Here is a 16,036-nt window from a genome sequence, read left to right as displayed (position 1 = left end):
CTTAAAACTTCAGGCTGAGCATTAAAGTATAATCTGGCTTTGCTTAAGCCCTTCGGTTGTCTTTTCCCTAAAATGGGAGCCAAAAAAGGTGGCTGAGGGAATCAGGATTGCAGGTAAATAGGCCAAGAAACACCCTTGAGTAGCGATGGGCAAATTTCTCCCATTTCGCTGAAAAACGAGCAAAACGTGAATTTTGACTCCGGTGTCAATTTTTTTTTGACGCCAGCGACAATTCGGAAGCCGGCAACAATTTGACGCACATTAATTAAATGGGCGCCTTTAATTGTCGCCGGTGTCAAAAAAAATTTTGACGCCAATTTTGCAAATTTATTCGGCGGCGGTGAAATTGGGAATAAATTCACCCATCACTAACCTTAACAACTCTAAGCTATATGTTCTCTCCTGTGCAACAATGTACTGCTTAGATCTTCTAAATGTAAGGTGGCCATAGACACACAGATATTATTTTACAAAAAGAAATTTTCATATGATATTTGATGCGTGTATGGTGGGGGATGAGACGACTGATATCTGCAAAAGACTTGGATATCGGTCTACTCCTCGATCGGCCAAGGAAAAATTGGATCGGACGCCTTTGTTGAGAAGGGCAACACTACATTATATTTTCATTACTTTAAGACAAATTTATTTTTTGATGGTACTGTTCCTTTAAAGGGCAATTCACCTTCAGAAACAATTGTAACAATTTAAGATAAGCGGGTCTCTTGGGGAAACTGGGACTTGCCACTTAAAGGGCCATTCACCTTCATTAGCAAAACTGTAATAACACATAAAAACCACAAGAATGTGTTCAAACTTTCATAACTTGAAATATTTTTTTCTCTATTTCTATTTCCAGAATGTTGGGAGGGCTGCTGTATTACTCATTCTAAAATGCACACCTTACCCTGCTTCTGTGTAATAATTTTTAACCTTGTTTTAATTTGAATAATATTGCAAAACAAATGGCATGCCATCTTTTTCTAATTGGGGGTAATAGAAAGTTATATAATTCAAGTTGTATCTCCCTTTAAAAAGAGTTCCCTTTTAGCAAGGAGGGGGTAAAGATACTTGTGTAAATAAGAGGGAGATGATTATATATGATTTGTCTTTTTGATGAAGCCTGCGTTGAAGTAATGGATACACTAATATTGGTGTCATCCATTTAGTATGATGTACATGCTGAAACTAGAATTCATTACCATTTTGCAGATACGAGTTTAATAAAAAGGTGGAGAACAATGGCACAAATAGTGTCTGCAAGGTGAAGTGAGACTGGCAAAGAAAGGAGAGCAATTGTGATTGGTGGATTGTAACACAAGTGGATATCACTAAAATGGACAGAAACTTTCATACATTGATGAATGAAATAAAAAAGGCTGTTGCATCCAGGGCCCCCATCAGAAATCACGGGGCCCAAACAACAAAATTTTCCAGACACCCCCCATAAATTAAAAAAAAACATTGGTGCCATGGCCCCCCCCCCATAAAAGTTTTAAAATAAATATTGGTGGCATGGGCTCCCCTTACAATTTAAAAAGAAACATTGGTTGTCAGGGTCTCTTAGAATATTTAAATAAAATATTATTCTAATATCAAATATCCACATAAATCCTCATTAAAAATGTGTATCGTTTTGAAATACCCAATATTATGCATCCCAGAGCAAAGAACTCAATAATTTGTTCCATCAAATAACTGGCCAATTCCTGATAACGATAATAGACTGGATGTCTGACATAATAGCAAGAACACTACTTCCTGCTTTTCAGCTCTCTTCCACTGATTACCAGGCAGTAACCAATCAATTGCAAACTCACTGAACATGTCCCATTGATGCCTGGGGAGATATTTTGGGGTTATAGGCATTAGGAGCAAAACACCAGTCTAAATAATGTATTTGCGATGCTAGATGATAGAGTCGAAAGTAGGGAAGTCAAGGCCCCCTTCTGTTAGTAGGCAGAAAGCTTTGCCCAAGTTACACTAGGCGGTTTTTTGCTTCTAATAAAAGAAAATAGAAATTGGTAAGTCTGTTTAAAAAGAGATTTGTGGATAAAGCAGGGAGCATTGTGTAGTACATATAGGAATTTGGGAAGATAGATTTAGATTTAGTTGCATAGATAAGTGTAATTTTGCCCCATTTAGTCAGTTAAGCCAAAGCAGATAAAATGGGGGATAGGGGACATCCCTGTCTCGTCCCTCTTTATAGGGGAAATGGGGGAGAGGTTAAACCATTAGTTCTAATGCGGGTTGTGGCATGTTGGTACAGTCGTTTTATCCAAGTCAGTATATTTGGGCCAATGCAAAAGCGTTGCAGGACTTCCCACAAATATTCCTATTCTTTGGAGTCAAACGCTTTGGCAGAATCGAGTGAGGCTACAACTCAGGTACCGGTTTCAACATGGGCTATTTGAAGGTTAGTAAAGAGTCACCTGAGATTTATATTGGTGGATCTGCCTGGCATGAACCCAGATTGGTTTGGATGGATGAGATCTGGGACCACCTGTTGGAGCATAGTCTCAATCTTACCCAGTATTTTGGCATCTGTATTAAGGAGAGATATGGGGCGATATGTTGAGCAGTGGGATGGATTTTTAACTGGTCTAGGGATAACTACAATTAGAGCTACTGAAATGAAGGGGGAAGGGATTGGTTATCAAAGGCATCTTAGAAAGTATTCAGGAGTTAAGGGGTATTATCTCTGAAAGGGTTTTATACTAGTCTGCCGGAAGGTCATCTGGCCCCGGTGCCTTATTTGATGGATGTCATTTAATTTTTATCCTACAAAAGCTGTGGTTATAACTCTTTAAATGTATTTGTACAATATTCCATTTTGTGGTCAGTGTTAATTATTAACCCACAAGCAGCCACCAGATGCATTTTCCCATAGGAATCAATATGTGGCATATGCACTGAAACAAAACTAAACACATTTATTGCAGACACTGCATACACCAGGAGCCACAATGATATATAATATTCCTGTTCTTCTGGCCTTTATCTTCTGCTATGTATTTTCATGTAGCAGAAAAAGAAGAGAAGTGCCTTATAGAAGATCTTCCAGCAGAGACACTGGTCACAGGTAGGATCTTGCTACATAGAAATACTCTATTTTATTAGCGTGAAAGTTTACAACCAATTAAAGGGACATTGTGGGTGGAAATGTGGCTATTGCGGACATATTTTGCACCTTACCTTAAGTATTAGATTTGCCCCATGATTTTCTTAGATATGCTGCAGACCAATTTGATAATTAAATATCCAATTGGAACAATTTTGGTGTAGTTTTTTTGAGTTTTGATGGAGAACAGGAACATACAACTTGTTGGTACTGTACTAAAATTTGAAACTACCATTACAATACGGGAATTTCTGGTTTTCACATTTTTTTATGACTAGGAATTGTATTCTCCAATATACAAATTACACCCCCTCAGTAAACTAGATTTCACCAGAAATGGATTTGCTTTTGGTAATATATATATATATATATATATATATATATATATATATATATATATATATATATATATATATATATATATATATATATATATACATACAGTTCATAGCACATTGCAAGTTACAAGTAAAGCCTTAGAACTAAATCACATTTTAAATCTTCACTTTTTCTAAGACAAACTGCAGCAACAAAACACCTTAATGTGCCAACAAGCAAGTTCTGTGGAAAGCATATTGGTGACTTTCCCTCATAATTAGATAAGTGGGTTATTTATTAAAATCTGCTAAAAAGTCAATATTTTTTTTTACTATAAAATACAAGGTTGTATATACTTTAAGTCAATGGGAGAGGTCCCTATACCATTTGGAAGTTTCTGTGGTCTGCACCGACTATTTCAGGCTTTTCGGGTAAAAATCTAAAAAATTCAGACTTTTTGGTAAAAAGACATGAAAAAAATTGAGCAATATTGGAAAAAAATCTGGAAAAAAATGTACGATTCGGGTTTTCGCATGATTTTATTGAAGGTTTTCCCCGATTTAATGAATTCATGCTTTTTTTAATCATAAATAAGATCAAATCATTGATTCTAGTTTGGTCTGACTTTTTTATTTTAAAACATCAGATATATTCGAATTTTGATAAGTAACCCTCTAATTGTATTTTTAAGTATCACAATAGCCTCGGATATTATGCTTGTCCAAGAAATCATCCAAGCCCCTCTTAAAGGAATTAATAGAATCAATGCTCGCAACATTGTCCGGCAGTGCATTCTCCAACATCACTGTGAAGGACACCTACTCTGCTTCAAATGAAAGTTCTTTTCTTCTAATCTGAAGAAGTGCCTCTGGTCAGATGATCCATTTTATGGAAAAATAGATCTCCAGCTATCCTGCTATTACAAATTACATATTACTTCATACATTATTCACAATAGTTGTCACTAATTAGGCCTAGTTCACTAGGTGCAACGTGGCTTCTCCTGAGTGATAACACCTGTTGCTGCACCTGGCACCAAAAGGCTGCTTGATAGATATGGCATGGTAGGTATTAAATAGCAATCCTTTGATAGGGCTGAACTCAACGTCTTCCGATCTGATGCGCTGAGAGAAAGCCCATGCGACAAGACGGATGCGCGGAATATAATGTAACAACTGTTGGATGAAGACTCAATGATCGGTGTTCGCATCCGACAGTCGTGTCGGATGCATGCAGTTTGTAGGTGCGATATTTCTATTACTTACATTATATTCGGCGCATCTGTCTTCTGTTCCTCAGCGCATCGGATCAGAAGAAGTCGTGTTGTGAAGTTCAACCCATAGACTTGGGAGAAATTCAAGGCATTTTTTAAAACCCCTTATTAAAAAAAAACCCTACCCCCCTACCCTACATAGACCCCCCTCCCTTCTCCCCACCAGCCCCGAACTTTTTACTTACCCCGCAGTGCAGATTCACAGCATCGGAGTTCATGGGCGCCATCTTCTTCGGTCTTCTTCTGTTGCTTCTGCAATTTTCGTGACTTTCGGCGCATGTGCAGTTGACAAGAACCCGAAGACTGCTCCAACTGCGCATGCGCCGATACGGAACTTACTTTCCGATGAAGACCGAAGAGAAGAAGATGGCTGACATGAACTCCGATGTCGTGAATCTGCACCAAGGGGGTAAGTAAAAAGTTAGGGACATTTGCCCAGGGTAGCAGCTAGGCTGGGGGGGAGGGAGGGGGGTGTATGTAGGGTAGGGTTTTTTTTCAATAAGGGGTTTACTTCTCCTTTAAAGTTCTGGGGACATCTGGAGCATCCCAAGAAGAGTCTATATTTTCGTATACTAATACCATTAGTTAAATGCGGTGTCGTCCTGGCCCACCGGGATACCAGGAAAAGTCCTTCTGCTGCTAAACATTTGGCCTATTTCATGGTCATTTCCTATTTCTATGAGAAAAAGAGGCTAAATAGATGAATAATCAATTATAATATGTAAAGAAAAGAGACTAGAAGAATAGAGGTTGAGTGAGGAGAGAAAGAATAATAGTACTGAGAGTGGGCCCCTGGTGTAAGGTTTTTTGGTGGGTCCCTGGTGTAAGGTTTTTGGGTGGGCCCCAGGTTTCCCAGTCTGACACCGGTTAAATGTGAAATACAGATACCTATCTAAGCATTCCATGAGCAATAATCAAGCCTTTTTTTATCACCCCACATTGTCATAGACTTTACTGTAAAAAGGACTTACACTGCAGTTTCACACTAAGGTTTTATTACCTATGGCAATTTTTTAGCATGAGCATAACACTACAGGTATGGGATCCGTTATCCGGAAACCTGTTATCCAGAAAGTTCCAAATTATGAAAAGTCTATCTCCCGTAGACTCCATTTTATCCAAATAATCCAAATTTTAAACAAGTAATTTCCTTTTTCTCTGTAATAATAAAACAGTAGCTTGTACTTGATCCCAACTAAGATATAATTAATCCTTATTGGAAGCAAAACCAGCCTATTGGGTTTATTTCATGTTTATATGATTTTCTTGTAGACTTAAGGTACGAAGAACCAAATTACGAAAACATTGGTTATCAGAAAAACTCCTGAACATTCTGTATAACAGGTCCCTCTTCTGTACTAACCTTGTAAAATTGTACCTCGTTATTAAGGCCGTTACAAGATACAGAAATGGGATATTAAAGAACACGACTTCCTCCCGTCTGCGCCTGGACTAGGAATGGTTGTGACAATTACAGCACCAAATGGAGAGGTAAGTTATATTTTTGCCACATGGTGTCAAAAAACAGTACAGAAAGAATAAAATGGAAAAAGGGGAAACAATGCACGGCCATGACTGGTTTAAATTTGACAGCAATATTTAAGCCAAATGTTATCGCTCTGAAATCTTGAAATAGGGGGTTAGTGGGAGAATTTCTCCCGTTTTGCTTCGCTGAAAAATTCGCACAACAGTTTGAATGACTGTCCCCATGGCTACACAGCAGCTTGTTTATATAAACTATAGTAGTACTTATCTGTTATCTACTGTGTATCCTGTGCTTGAATGGCTGCCCCCATGGCTACACAGCAGCTTGTTTATATAAACTATAGTAGTACTTATCTGTTATCTACTGTGTATCCTGTGCTTGAATGGCTGCCCCCATGGCTACACAGCAGCTTGTTTATATAAACTATAGTAGTACTTATCTGTTATCTACTGTGTATCCTGTGCTTGAATGGCTGCCCCATGGCTACACAGCAGCTTGTTTATATAAACTATAGTAGTACTTACCTGTTATCTACTGTGTATCCTGTGCTTGAATGGCTGCCCCCATGGCTACACAGCAGCTTGTTTATATAAACTATAGTAGTACGTATCTGTTATCTACTGTGTATCCTGTGCTTGAATGGCTGCCCCCATGGCTACACAGCAGCTTGTTTATATAAACTATAGTAGTACTTATGTGTTATCTACTGTGTATCCTGTGCTTGAATGGCTGCCCCCATGGCTACACAGCAGCTTGTTTATATAAACTATAGTAGTACTTATCTGTTATCTACTGTGTATCCTGTGCTTGAATGGCTGCCCCATGGCTACACAGCAGCTTGTTTATATAAACTATAGTAGAGTTTCTGAAGCAAACACACCAGTTTTACCAATGCAGGGCAACACTAAATTCTATTGTTACTCCTTTTTAAACACTTTAATATTTTTAAGTGTTATTGTTCCTTTAAAAGAGAAGGAAAGTATTGGTGCACTTGGGGATGCCAAATGTTAGGCACCCCAAGTTATTGTATTTACTTACCTGAAACCCCGGGCCAGTGCTCCTATCAGCGGAAAACTGTACAGCGATCCTCTTCCTCATTCTTCAAATTTCCCGGGGCAAAGGCATGCGCAGTAGAATAAAATAGCGACTTTTTAGTTAAAGTTCGGCTTTTCATTCTACTTCACATGCGCAGCCGCGTGAAGAGAGAGGAAGATGGAAGAGGATCTCTCTGTGGTGCTCACTGGTATAACCCCGGGCCGGTACAGTTTTCCGCTGATAGGAGCACCGACCCGGGGTTTCAGGTAAGTAAATACAATCCCTTGGGGGTGCCTAACATTTGGCATCCCCAAGTGCACCAATCCTTTCCTTCTTCTTTAAGGTATGGGAGGATCCAAATTATGGAAAGAACCAGTGTCGGACTGAGACACCGGGGACCCACCAAAAAACCTTAGACCAGGGGCCCACTTTCAGCACTATTATTCTTCCTCTTCACTCAACCTCTGTACTCCTAGGGGCAGATGTATTAAGGGTCGAATATCGAGGGTTAATTAACCCTCGATATTCGACTGGGGAATTAAAATCCTTCGACTTCAAATATCGAAGTCGAAGGATTTTGCGCAATTCGATCGAACGATTAAATCCTTTGAATCTAACGATTTGAAGGATTTTAATCCATCGATCGAAGGATTATCCTTCGACCAAAAAAAGATAGCCAAGCCTATGGGGACCTTCCCCATAGGCTAACATTGACTTCGGTAGCTTTTAGGTGGCGAACTAGGGGGTCGAAGTTTTTTCTTAAAGAGACAGTACTTCGACTATCGAATGGTCGAATAGTCAAACGATTTTTAATTCGAATCGTTCGATTCAAAGTCGTAGTCGAAGGTCGAAGTAGCCCATCCGATGGTCGAAGTAGCCATAAAAACACTTCGAAATTCAAAGTTTTTTTTCTTCTATTCCTTCACTCGAACTTAGTGAATGGGCCCCTCAGTCTCTATTCTTTACATACTATGATCTATTATTCCATCTATTTAGCCTTTCTGATCTCATAAAAGTAGGGAATGGCCATGAAATAGGCCAAATGTTTAGCAGCATAAGGGCCCACTGACACCTGGGCCCACCGGGAGTTTTCCTGGTATCCCAGTGGGCCAGTCCGGCACTGGAAAGAACCCTTATTCTGAAAATCCCTGGTCCTGAGCATTCTGGACTACAAGTGCCATACCTGTATACTGATTATATTGGTTCTGTGCTGCCCAGGGTCAGACTGGAGTTCCAAACTTCCGGAGTGCCCTCACATGCATGCAAGGATGCCGGCACACCGCACATTATTTTTTTTTTTTTTAGTGAGCTGGCAGATTGGGGGAGCAGTTCTGGGCCGGCAGGGGCCCATAAAGCTTTTTCCTGGTGTCCAGCCAACCCAGTCCAGACCCTGATGCTGCCGGAACTGCACATCTGACTTAGGACAGGGATCATTTAGGTGTCATTCTAAGGGGCTGATTCACTAAGGGTCGAATATCGAGGGTCAATTAACCCTCGATATTCGACTGGGAATTAAAATCCTTCGACTTCGAATATCGAAGTCGAAGGATTTAGGGCAGATAGTACGATCAAACGATCTAAGGATTATTCCTACGATCGAACGATAAAATCCTTTGAATCGAACGATTCGAAGGATTTTAATCCAACGATCGAAGGAATATCCTTCGATCAAAAAAAGTTAGCCAAGCCTATGGGGACCTTCCCCATAGGCTAACATTGACTTCGGTAGCTTTTAGATGCCGAACTAGGGGGTCGAAGTTTTTTTTAAAGAGACAGTACATCGACTATCGAATGGTCGACTAGTTGAACGATTTTTAGTTCGAATCCTTCGATTCGAAGTCGTAGTCGAAGGTCGAAGTAGCCCATTCGATGGTCGAAGTAGCCCAAAAAAAACTTCGAATCCTTCACTCGAAGTTAGTGAATCGGCCCCTAAGTGTTCTTTTTGTGTTGTTGTTTCTGATACCACTAACAAGAAGAGCAATACAAACTGTACGAGTAAAGGCTAAACTTGATGAATTTGCATGTCATTCAACTTCAACAGCAGTATTAGTATGTAACTATAGCCCAGGCTTCAGTACAATTAATTCCAAAATTTTTTCATTGCACGTCATATTGCTATAGGTGGAATAACAGTGTTGATGATGTTTTGCTTTTTCCGAGGTATTGCTGTCAAAGTTATACGGGCCGGATGGGAAATTCACTTTCACTTCTCATTCTCCCGGAGAACACACAATCTGCATGCAGTCCAATTCAACAAACCTTATAGCTTTTGTTTCAAATAAATTGGTAAGTAAACTTTCATAAATCATGTATTCGACAAGCCATCATCTTTTCATCTTTTTCAAATATATAACATATTCTCAATGCATTTATGATTGGTGCAATCATACAGTATATTCTAATGCATTCAGTGGATTGCTTATACAGTATAAAAACAAGCTGGGACAATACATTTAGCAATGGCATTATGGGTAGATGTTAAGATTATACAAAACTAAAGAAAACGGAATATCCTAGTTTTATTCTTATAATTCTGATTGCATTCCGTTTAAACCGTCACACAAGTGGATTTATATCGGTTACTGCAGCGGGAACATTTCATTTAATTAAAACTATACCAAGAAATTCTTGGGACCTTCTGGAAATGTAATTTACCTGGCACAGGCCTAGTACTTAGAAGTAAACAATAATTATCTTGGAAATGAAAATGTAATATGTCATGAGAAAAGCACGGAAATACCGAAGATATTGTTCTTGGCACACTGTTTTTAGGAAACCTGGTCACTGGCGACACTAATAATAATGACAGTCCCGCACGGCTCATAAAAAATATTTAAAAAATGGGTTTGTCCATTTTGGGTGCCAACATAATAATGCTTAAATGCACCCACTTGTGAGTGTACAATACAAATTAAAGGGGTTGTTTACCTTTATATTAAGTTTTAGGGGCAGATTTACTAAAAGGCCAAGTGACTAACGCAAGTGACTAACGCTAGTGACGATTCGCTAGCATTACCGTCCACAGGGTGCAGACATCACTTCGCTACCGAAAGAGATAGACGCTAGCGGTGATTCGCACTTTATTGCCAGGCTACTTGTGGATTTTACTGAATGTTACCTCTTTGGCGAAGTGACTAACGCTAGCGCCGATTAGCCAGCATTACCGCCCGCAGGGTCTTTGCCGATTTACTAACGGGCGCAGGCGCCACTTCGCTGGCGAAAGAGATAGACACTAGCGGATATTCGTACTCTCCTAAAGTGCAGGCACAAGTCACATGACTTAGGGCAGCTGGGAAATTGACAATATATCTAGCCCCATGTCAGATTTCAAAATTGAATATAAAAAAATCTGTTTGCTCTTTTGAGAAATGGATTTCAGTGCAGAATTCTGCTGGAGCAGCACTATTAACTGATTCATTTTGAAATTTTTTTTTTTCCCATGAGAGTATCCCTTTAAGGTTCCCTTGGCATGTCTAGTTATCAGTGGAAATGTAATGTACTGTATTTGCTGCAACATGTAACATAAAGATGCATTCAACTTTATTTTAACGTCGTATGCAAATTAGCCTGAGCGCAAGACCTCAAATTTCCACTAGGCAGAATTGAACGCTTTGATTTGCTGGCATTGCCGAAGTAACGCTATCGAAAATTTGCCAGGACTTAAATTCGCATTTTAGTAAATTAGCATTGTCCCAGCGAATTTTCGCCTGGTGAAGTGTTGCATTGGGTGCGAAGCCTTTGCTTGCGAATTTTCGCCACATAGTAAATTTACCCCTTAGTATAATGTCGAGTGAGACAATTTTCATTTGGTTTTAATTTTTTATTATTTGTGGTTTTTGAGTTATTTAGCTTTTTATTCAGCAGCTCTCTGGTTTGCCAATTCTGCAGTCAGGTTGCTAGGGTCCAAACAACCCTAGCAACCATGCACTGATTTGAATAAGAGACTGGAATATGTATAGGAGAGGACCTGGAAAGAAAGATAAGCGATAAAAAGTAGCAATAACAATAAGGGGCATATTTATCAAGGATCGAATTTAGAATTGAAAAAACCTTGAAATCCGAATTCAAAAAGACCAACCGAAATAAAGTTAAAGTTTTTTTGGTCGAATAGGTCAGTTTGCGATCAAATAGGTCCGTATTCGGCCGAATTCAAAGCGTACGAATCGAAGGAATAGTGCATTCAATCGAATTTGATTCAAAGTTTTCCACCAATTGACTCCAAATGGGTTCTAGGAGGTCCCCCATAGGCTAAAACAATGGCAGATTTTAGATGGCGAATGGTTGAAGTGGGATTTTTAAAGAGCGAGCACATGATAAATTTCGATATTCGTATTTTTGATTTTTTTTTTCAAATTTGAATCGAATTTGGACTATTCCCTAGTCGAAGTACACAAAAAATAGCTCGAAATTCGAATTTTTTTCATTAAAAATTCACCTCGACCTTTGATAAATCTGCCCCTAAATGTGTAGCCTTACAGAGCATTTTTTTTTTAGATGGGGTCAGTCTTCTGATGTGCACTTCGGGCTTTTCCCGACTCGCACCCGCCAGCCGCCCTCCCAGCACCCGCGCCCGCTCGACAATGATGTCACAAATGGGGAAGGGCGAGAGGAGCGTGTCTATAAAAGTTCAACCCGGACCTCAGAAGCCGGCATTTGGAAGGTCGCGGGCGGGGATAGAAGTCAGAACAGCTCATCCCACACCTGCCCATGACCCAGAAAGGGGGTGCGAGGCCAGCCCAAACCCACCCGACCCCCGGGTATCAGGCCGCCCACACATCACTAACAGTGACCCCAGTTTAAAAGCTGGAAAGAGTCAGAAGAAAAAGGCAAGACATTTTTGAGTTTTTAGCATTTGGACTTTATTAAATAACCCCTTCGAAAATGCAGAATGGAAAGTGAAATAAAGGACCTGTCCCACCTCTATGCCTAAGGTAATATATGATTGACAGCTGAGAGTTTTAAATGAGTTTATAAGATGTATGGATGTTTTCATTAAAAAAACAATTTGAGTTTCATGTTTCATTTTAAGAGGACTTTAATTTTTTTTTGTCTGGGTGCCAGGTCCCCTAGTGGGCATTAAAAATGGATCTCACTTGTCATTAGCAATTAAGAGGTAAAGAAGAAGTGAAAGATTAACCCTAAATATTGTCCATTAGGATCAACAGGGTCACAACCCATGTTCAATGGCATCTCTTTTGGGGAACAAATAAATCAGAACAGTTAAATGAGACGCTTGTTCTACTATAATGGGGATTTGGCAATCTGAGGGATTTCAAGTCTTCTAAATCATGCGATTTGTTCTGCAGATATTCATGATTATGTTTTGTTTTCAGCGTATTCACTTTGATGTACAAGCAGGAGAAAACCCACTCGATTTTCATATGATAAATGCAAAAGACAAAGTTAAAGCGGTAACATATGGCCTTGAACACCTTAGAGGAGAAATCAACCATATCATCAAACAACAGGAATATCAAAGGGTAAGTAATATCCAAAAGCAGTCTAAATATTGCCTATTATAAAATGTGCAAGTAATCAAACAACGGACGTATTAATATATAACTAATAGTGTATGTGGGCTGCAGCCATTAGTAGAATTCCGGCTGTACGGGTATGGGATACGTTATCTGGAAACCCGTTATCCAGAAAGCTCTGAATTCTGGAAAGACCGTCTCCCATAGACTTTATTTTATCCAAATAATCCAAACTTTTAAAAATAATTTCCTTTTTTCTGTAATAATAAAACAGTAGCTTGTACTTGATCCAAACTAAAATATAATTAATCCTTATTGGAAGCAAATGATACTTGCCAGATCATGGTCAGCTCCTTTTCACTTACTGCCAGGGTCGGACTGGGCCGGCGGGGCACCGGGAAAAAACCCGGTGGACCCCCGGCTCTTGTGGGCCCCCGTCGGGCCCAGGTCCGCACCCACATGTGGCTATGAATTCCGCAACCTACGATATAGGGGGTCTGTGCTTGCGCATGCGCACAAATACGGGTCCACGCGCATGTGTATGAATGCACCAGACGCCGGCACTGCAGGGGGGCCCTGGGGCAGCAGCCCGGGTGGGCCCAGGCCCCCAGTCCGCCCAGGCCCCCAGTCCGACACTGTTTACTGCTGTTCTAATCAATTATGCACATGTGCTTTCCATCACTTTAGCCCCTGGGCCAATCAGGGCAAAAAAATGTGTATCTGGTGAGCCCTTGTATGGCCACCCTTGGCTATACCATTATATTATGAAGTAACTGTGTTTATAATTCTGGTACAAGAAGCCAGAGAAATACTGTAAGTCTGTATAGATATCCCCTGCACTAAGCACAATTCTCCTGGAAAACATTAGAACCACAATAAACTATTTAAGGTTTATGAAAGAATATCTCCTACGTATGCTACACCACGGGAGGGCAAACACTTCTACACCAAGAGGGTTATTTATCAAAGGTCGAATTTTGGAGTAATGTGGATTTTTTTAAACTCTAATAAATTTGATTTAATTCACAATTTGAGCGGTAAAAAATCGGTCTAAAATTTGATAAAATAGTCCTGACCCAAAAACTGAAATCAAATTTGAATTGAGTTTTTCGAACTCTGCTTTTCTATTTTTTAGACTCCCATTGGAGTCTATGGGGCTTCATTTTCGAAGGCGAAAATTTGGCTCATCACTACTATTAACTAGGGATGCACCGAATCCAGGATTCGGTTCGGGATTCAGCCAGGATTCGGCCTTTAGCAGCAGGATTCGGATTAAGACGAATCCTTCTGCCCAGCCGAACCAAATCCTAATTTGCATATGCAAATTAGGGGCAGGGAGGGAAATTGCATGACTTTTTGTTACAAAACAAGGAAGTAATAAATGTTTTCACATTCCCACCCCTAATTAGGATATGCAAATTAGGGTTCGGATTCGGTTTGGTATTCGGCCGAATCTTTTGCGAAGGATTCGGGGGTTCGGCCTAATCCAAAATAGTGGATTCTGTGCATCCCTACTATTAACAGCTTCAAATAGTTCACGGGACCTCTGCCATTGACTTCTATGCAAGCTCAGCAGGTTTTAGGTGGCGAATATTCGAATTAGAACTGTTTCCAGGGTCGACATGTAATAAATCTCACATTCGAATTCAAATTCTTCAATTCGAATTTGTGAGTTTTGACCCAAATTTTTTTTAGAAAATTCAAATTCGAACTTACAATTCGAACCTTAGTAAATCTGTCCCCTAGTGATGGCCTCCGAAGGTAATTAATAGTGCTAAAGGAATGGTATAACTTCTCAACTACTACAGACTACAATGCTGTCAGAAGCACCTTATATATACAAATCAAAGTACATTCAAACCAGTGGATGATTCTTAGGAATCACAGTAACAGGGCCGGAACTAAGGGGTAGGCAGAAGAGGCACGTGCCTAGGGCACAAAGGTGAATGGGGCCAGGGTCGGACTAGGAAAAATTCTGATGGGCCCCAGCCGGGCCAGACCCCCTCTTCCAATATTGGGATTTCACAAAAAGAACATTTTCAGCGCCGTCTGTGGATGCGCAACAGCAGGGGGGCAGGGGGCCCTGGAAAGCAGTCCCGGTGGGCCCCAGGCCCCCCAGTCTGACCTTGAATCGGGCATCGGGCACGTACCTCGTCCATCTGCTTACCCCTAGTAGGGACTGCTCTCCAGACACGTGACTAATGCGGGACGGGACTAGGTGGCCTAGGGGCGTGGTGGGCTTGGCCGCTCCCTGCACAGCAATAACTTTGCCTGTGATATTTAGCTATTTAATTTATGCTACAGTATATGATGATGTTTATTATTTACACAGGAGAGAGAGGAGAATTACAGACTAAAGAGCGAAGAAACGAACAATAATGTGTTGTGGTGGGCTATTATACAAACTGCGATCCTAACATCTGTTGGTATATGGCAAATCAAACACTTTAAGGATTTTCTGATTGCCAAAAAGGTTGTATGAAACGGTCTTAAAAAACTCAACAAAATGTTAATAGGATATAATACTATGAACATGACATTGTGTTTTAATGTCAAAATTAGAATATTTAGAGCAAATTTATATTTGGAACAACAGTTTATGTTTATGTTCTGATTATTCATACAGTTTTTCACTCTCTGAACCACATTTTACAAATAAAAATCGAAATGATATAAATATAAATTGAGCTCACACTGAAAATAAATATTGCATTAAAGGAAAACTAAATCTCTCAAACAATGTAGGTCTCTATAAAAAGATATTTGCATAAACCCTGTTTTATGTACAGTAAATAAACCATTTTCATAATAATATACTTTCTTAGCAGTATGTGGCATTGGGTAATCATAAATAGAAAATTGGCATTTAAAAAAAATAACCCTCTGGGATCGTATGATTCATGGGGGCACACAAACATACCAAAACAAACTATACTTTTTAGGTTACATGAGCCAATGAACAGACAGAGTTTTGTCTTTTGCTTCCACACTTCTTCCTGTTACAGTTAGAGTTGCAGTATTTCTGGTCAGGTGATCTCTTCCTGTTACAGTTAGAGCTGTAGTATTTCTGGTCAGGTGATCTCTTCCTGTTACAGTTAGAGCTGTAGTATTTCTGGTCAGGTGATCTCTTCCTGTTACAGTTAGAGCTGTAGTATTTCTGGTAAGGTTAACTCTGAGGGAGCACACAGACCATCACAAAATGGTGGCTCAAAGCAAGAGATGTAAAAGGACAATATTTACTTAAATATTTATACCAGTTTAGTAAGATACTTTAATATGCCTCTTAATTTGAAATAAACTGATGCTTAAATACTCATTTTGCGGGTATA

At 39.8% G+C, this 16,036-nt stretch overlaps 1 protein-coding gene across 1 annotated transcript; it reads left to right on the top strand.

The window, feature by feature from the left end:
• Positions 1–2,976: 2,976 nt before the first annotated feature.
• On the top strand, positions 2,977–15,407 carry LOC108704138 (transmembrane emp24 domain-containing protein 11; the record flags this gene model as incomplete). The annotated part of the gene is made up of 5 exons (XM_018240545.2): positions 2,977–3,082; positions 6,103–6,203; positions 9,394–9,519; positions 12,567–12,713; positions 15,040–15,407. Coding segments are annotated over 5 exons (630 nt in total), but the record flags the coding sequence as incomplete, so codon positions are not given.
• Positions 15,408–16,036: the final 629 nt, after the last annotated feature.

The sequence above is a fragment of the Xenopus laevis genome, chromosome 1S, assembly GCF_017654675.1.
Source record: "Xenopus laevis strain J_2021 chromosome 1S, Xenopus_laevis_v10.1, whole genome shotgun sequence".
In the NCBI taxonomy this organism is placed as follows: Eukaryota; Metazoa; Chordata; class Amphibia; order Anura; family Pipidae; genus Xenopus; species Xenopus laevis.
Note: the sequence above shows the minus strand (reverse complement) of the source record. Positions and strands in the feature narration are given on the sequence as shown.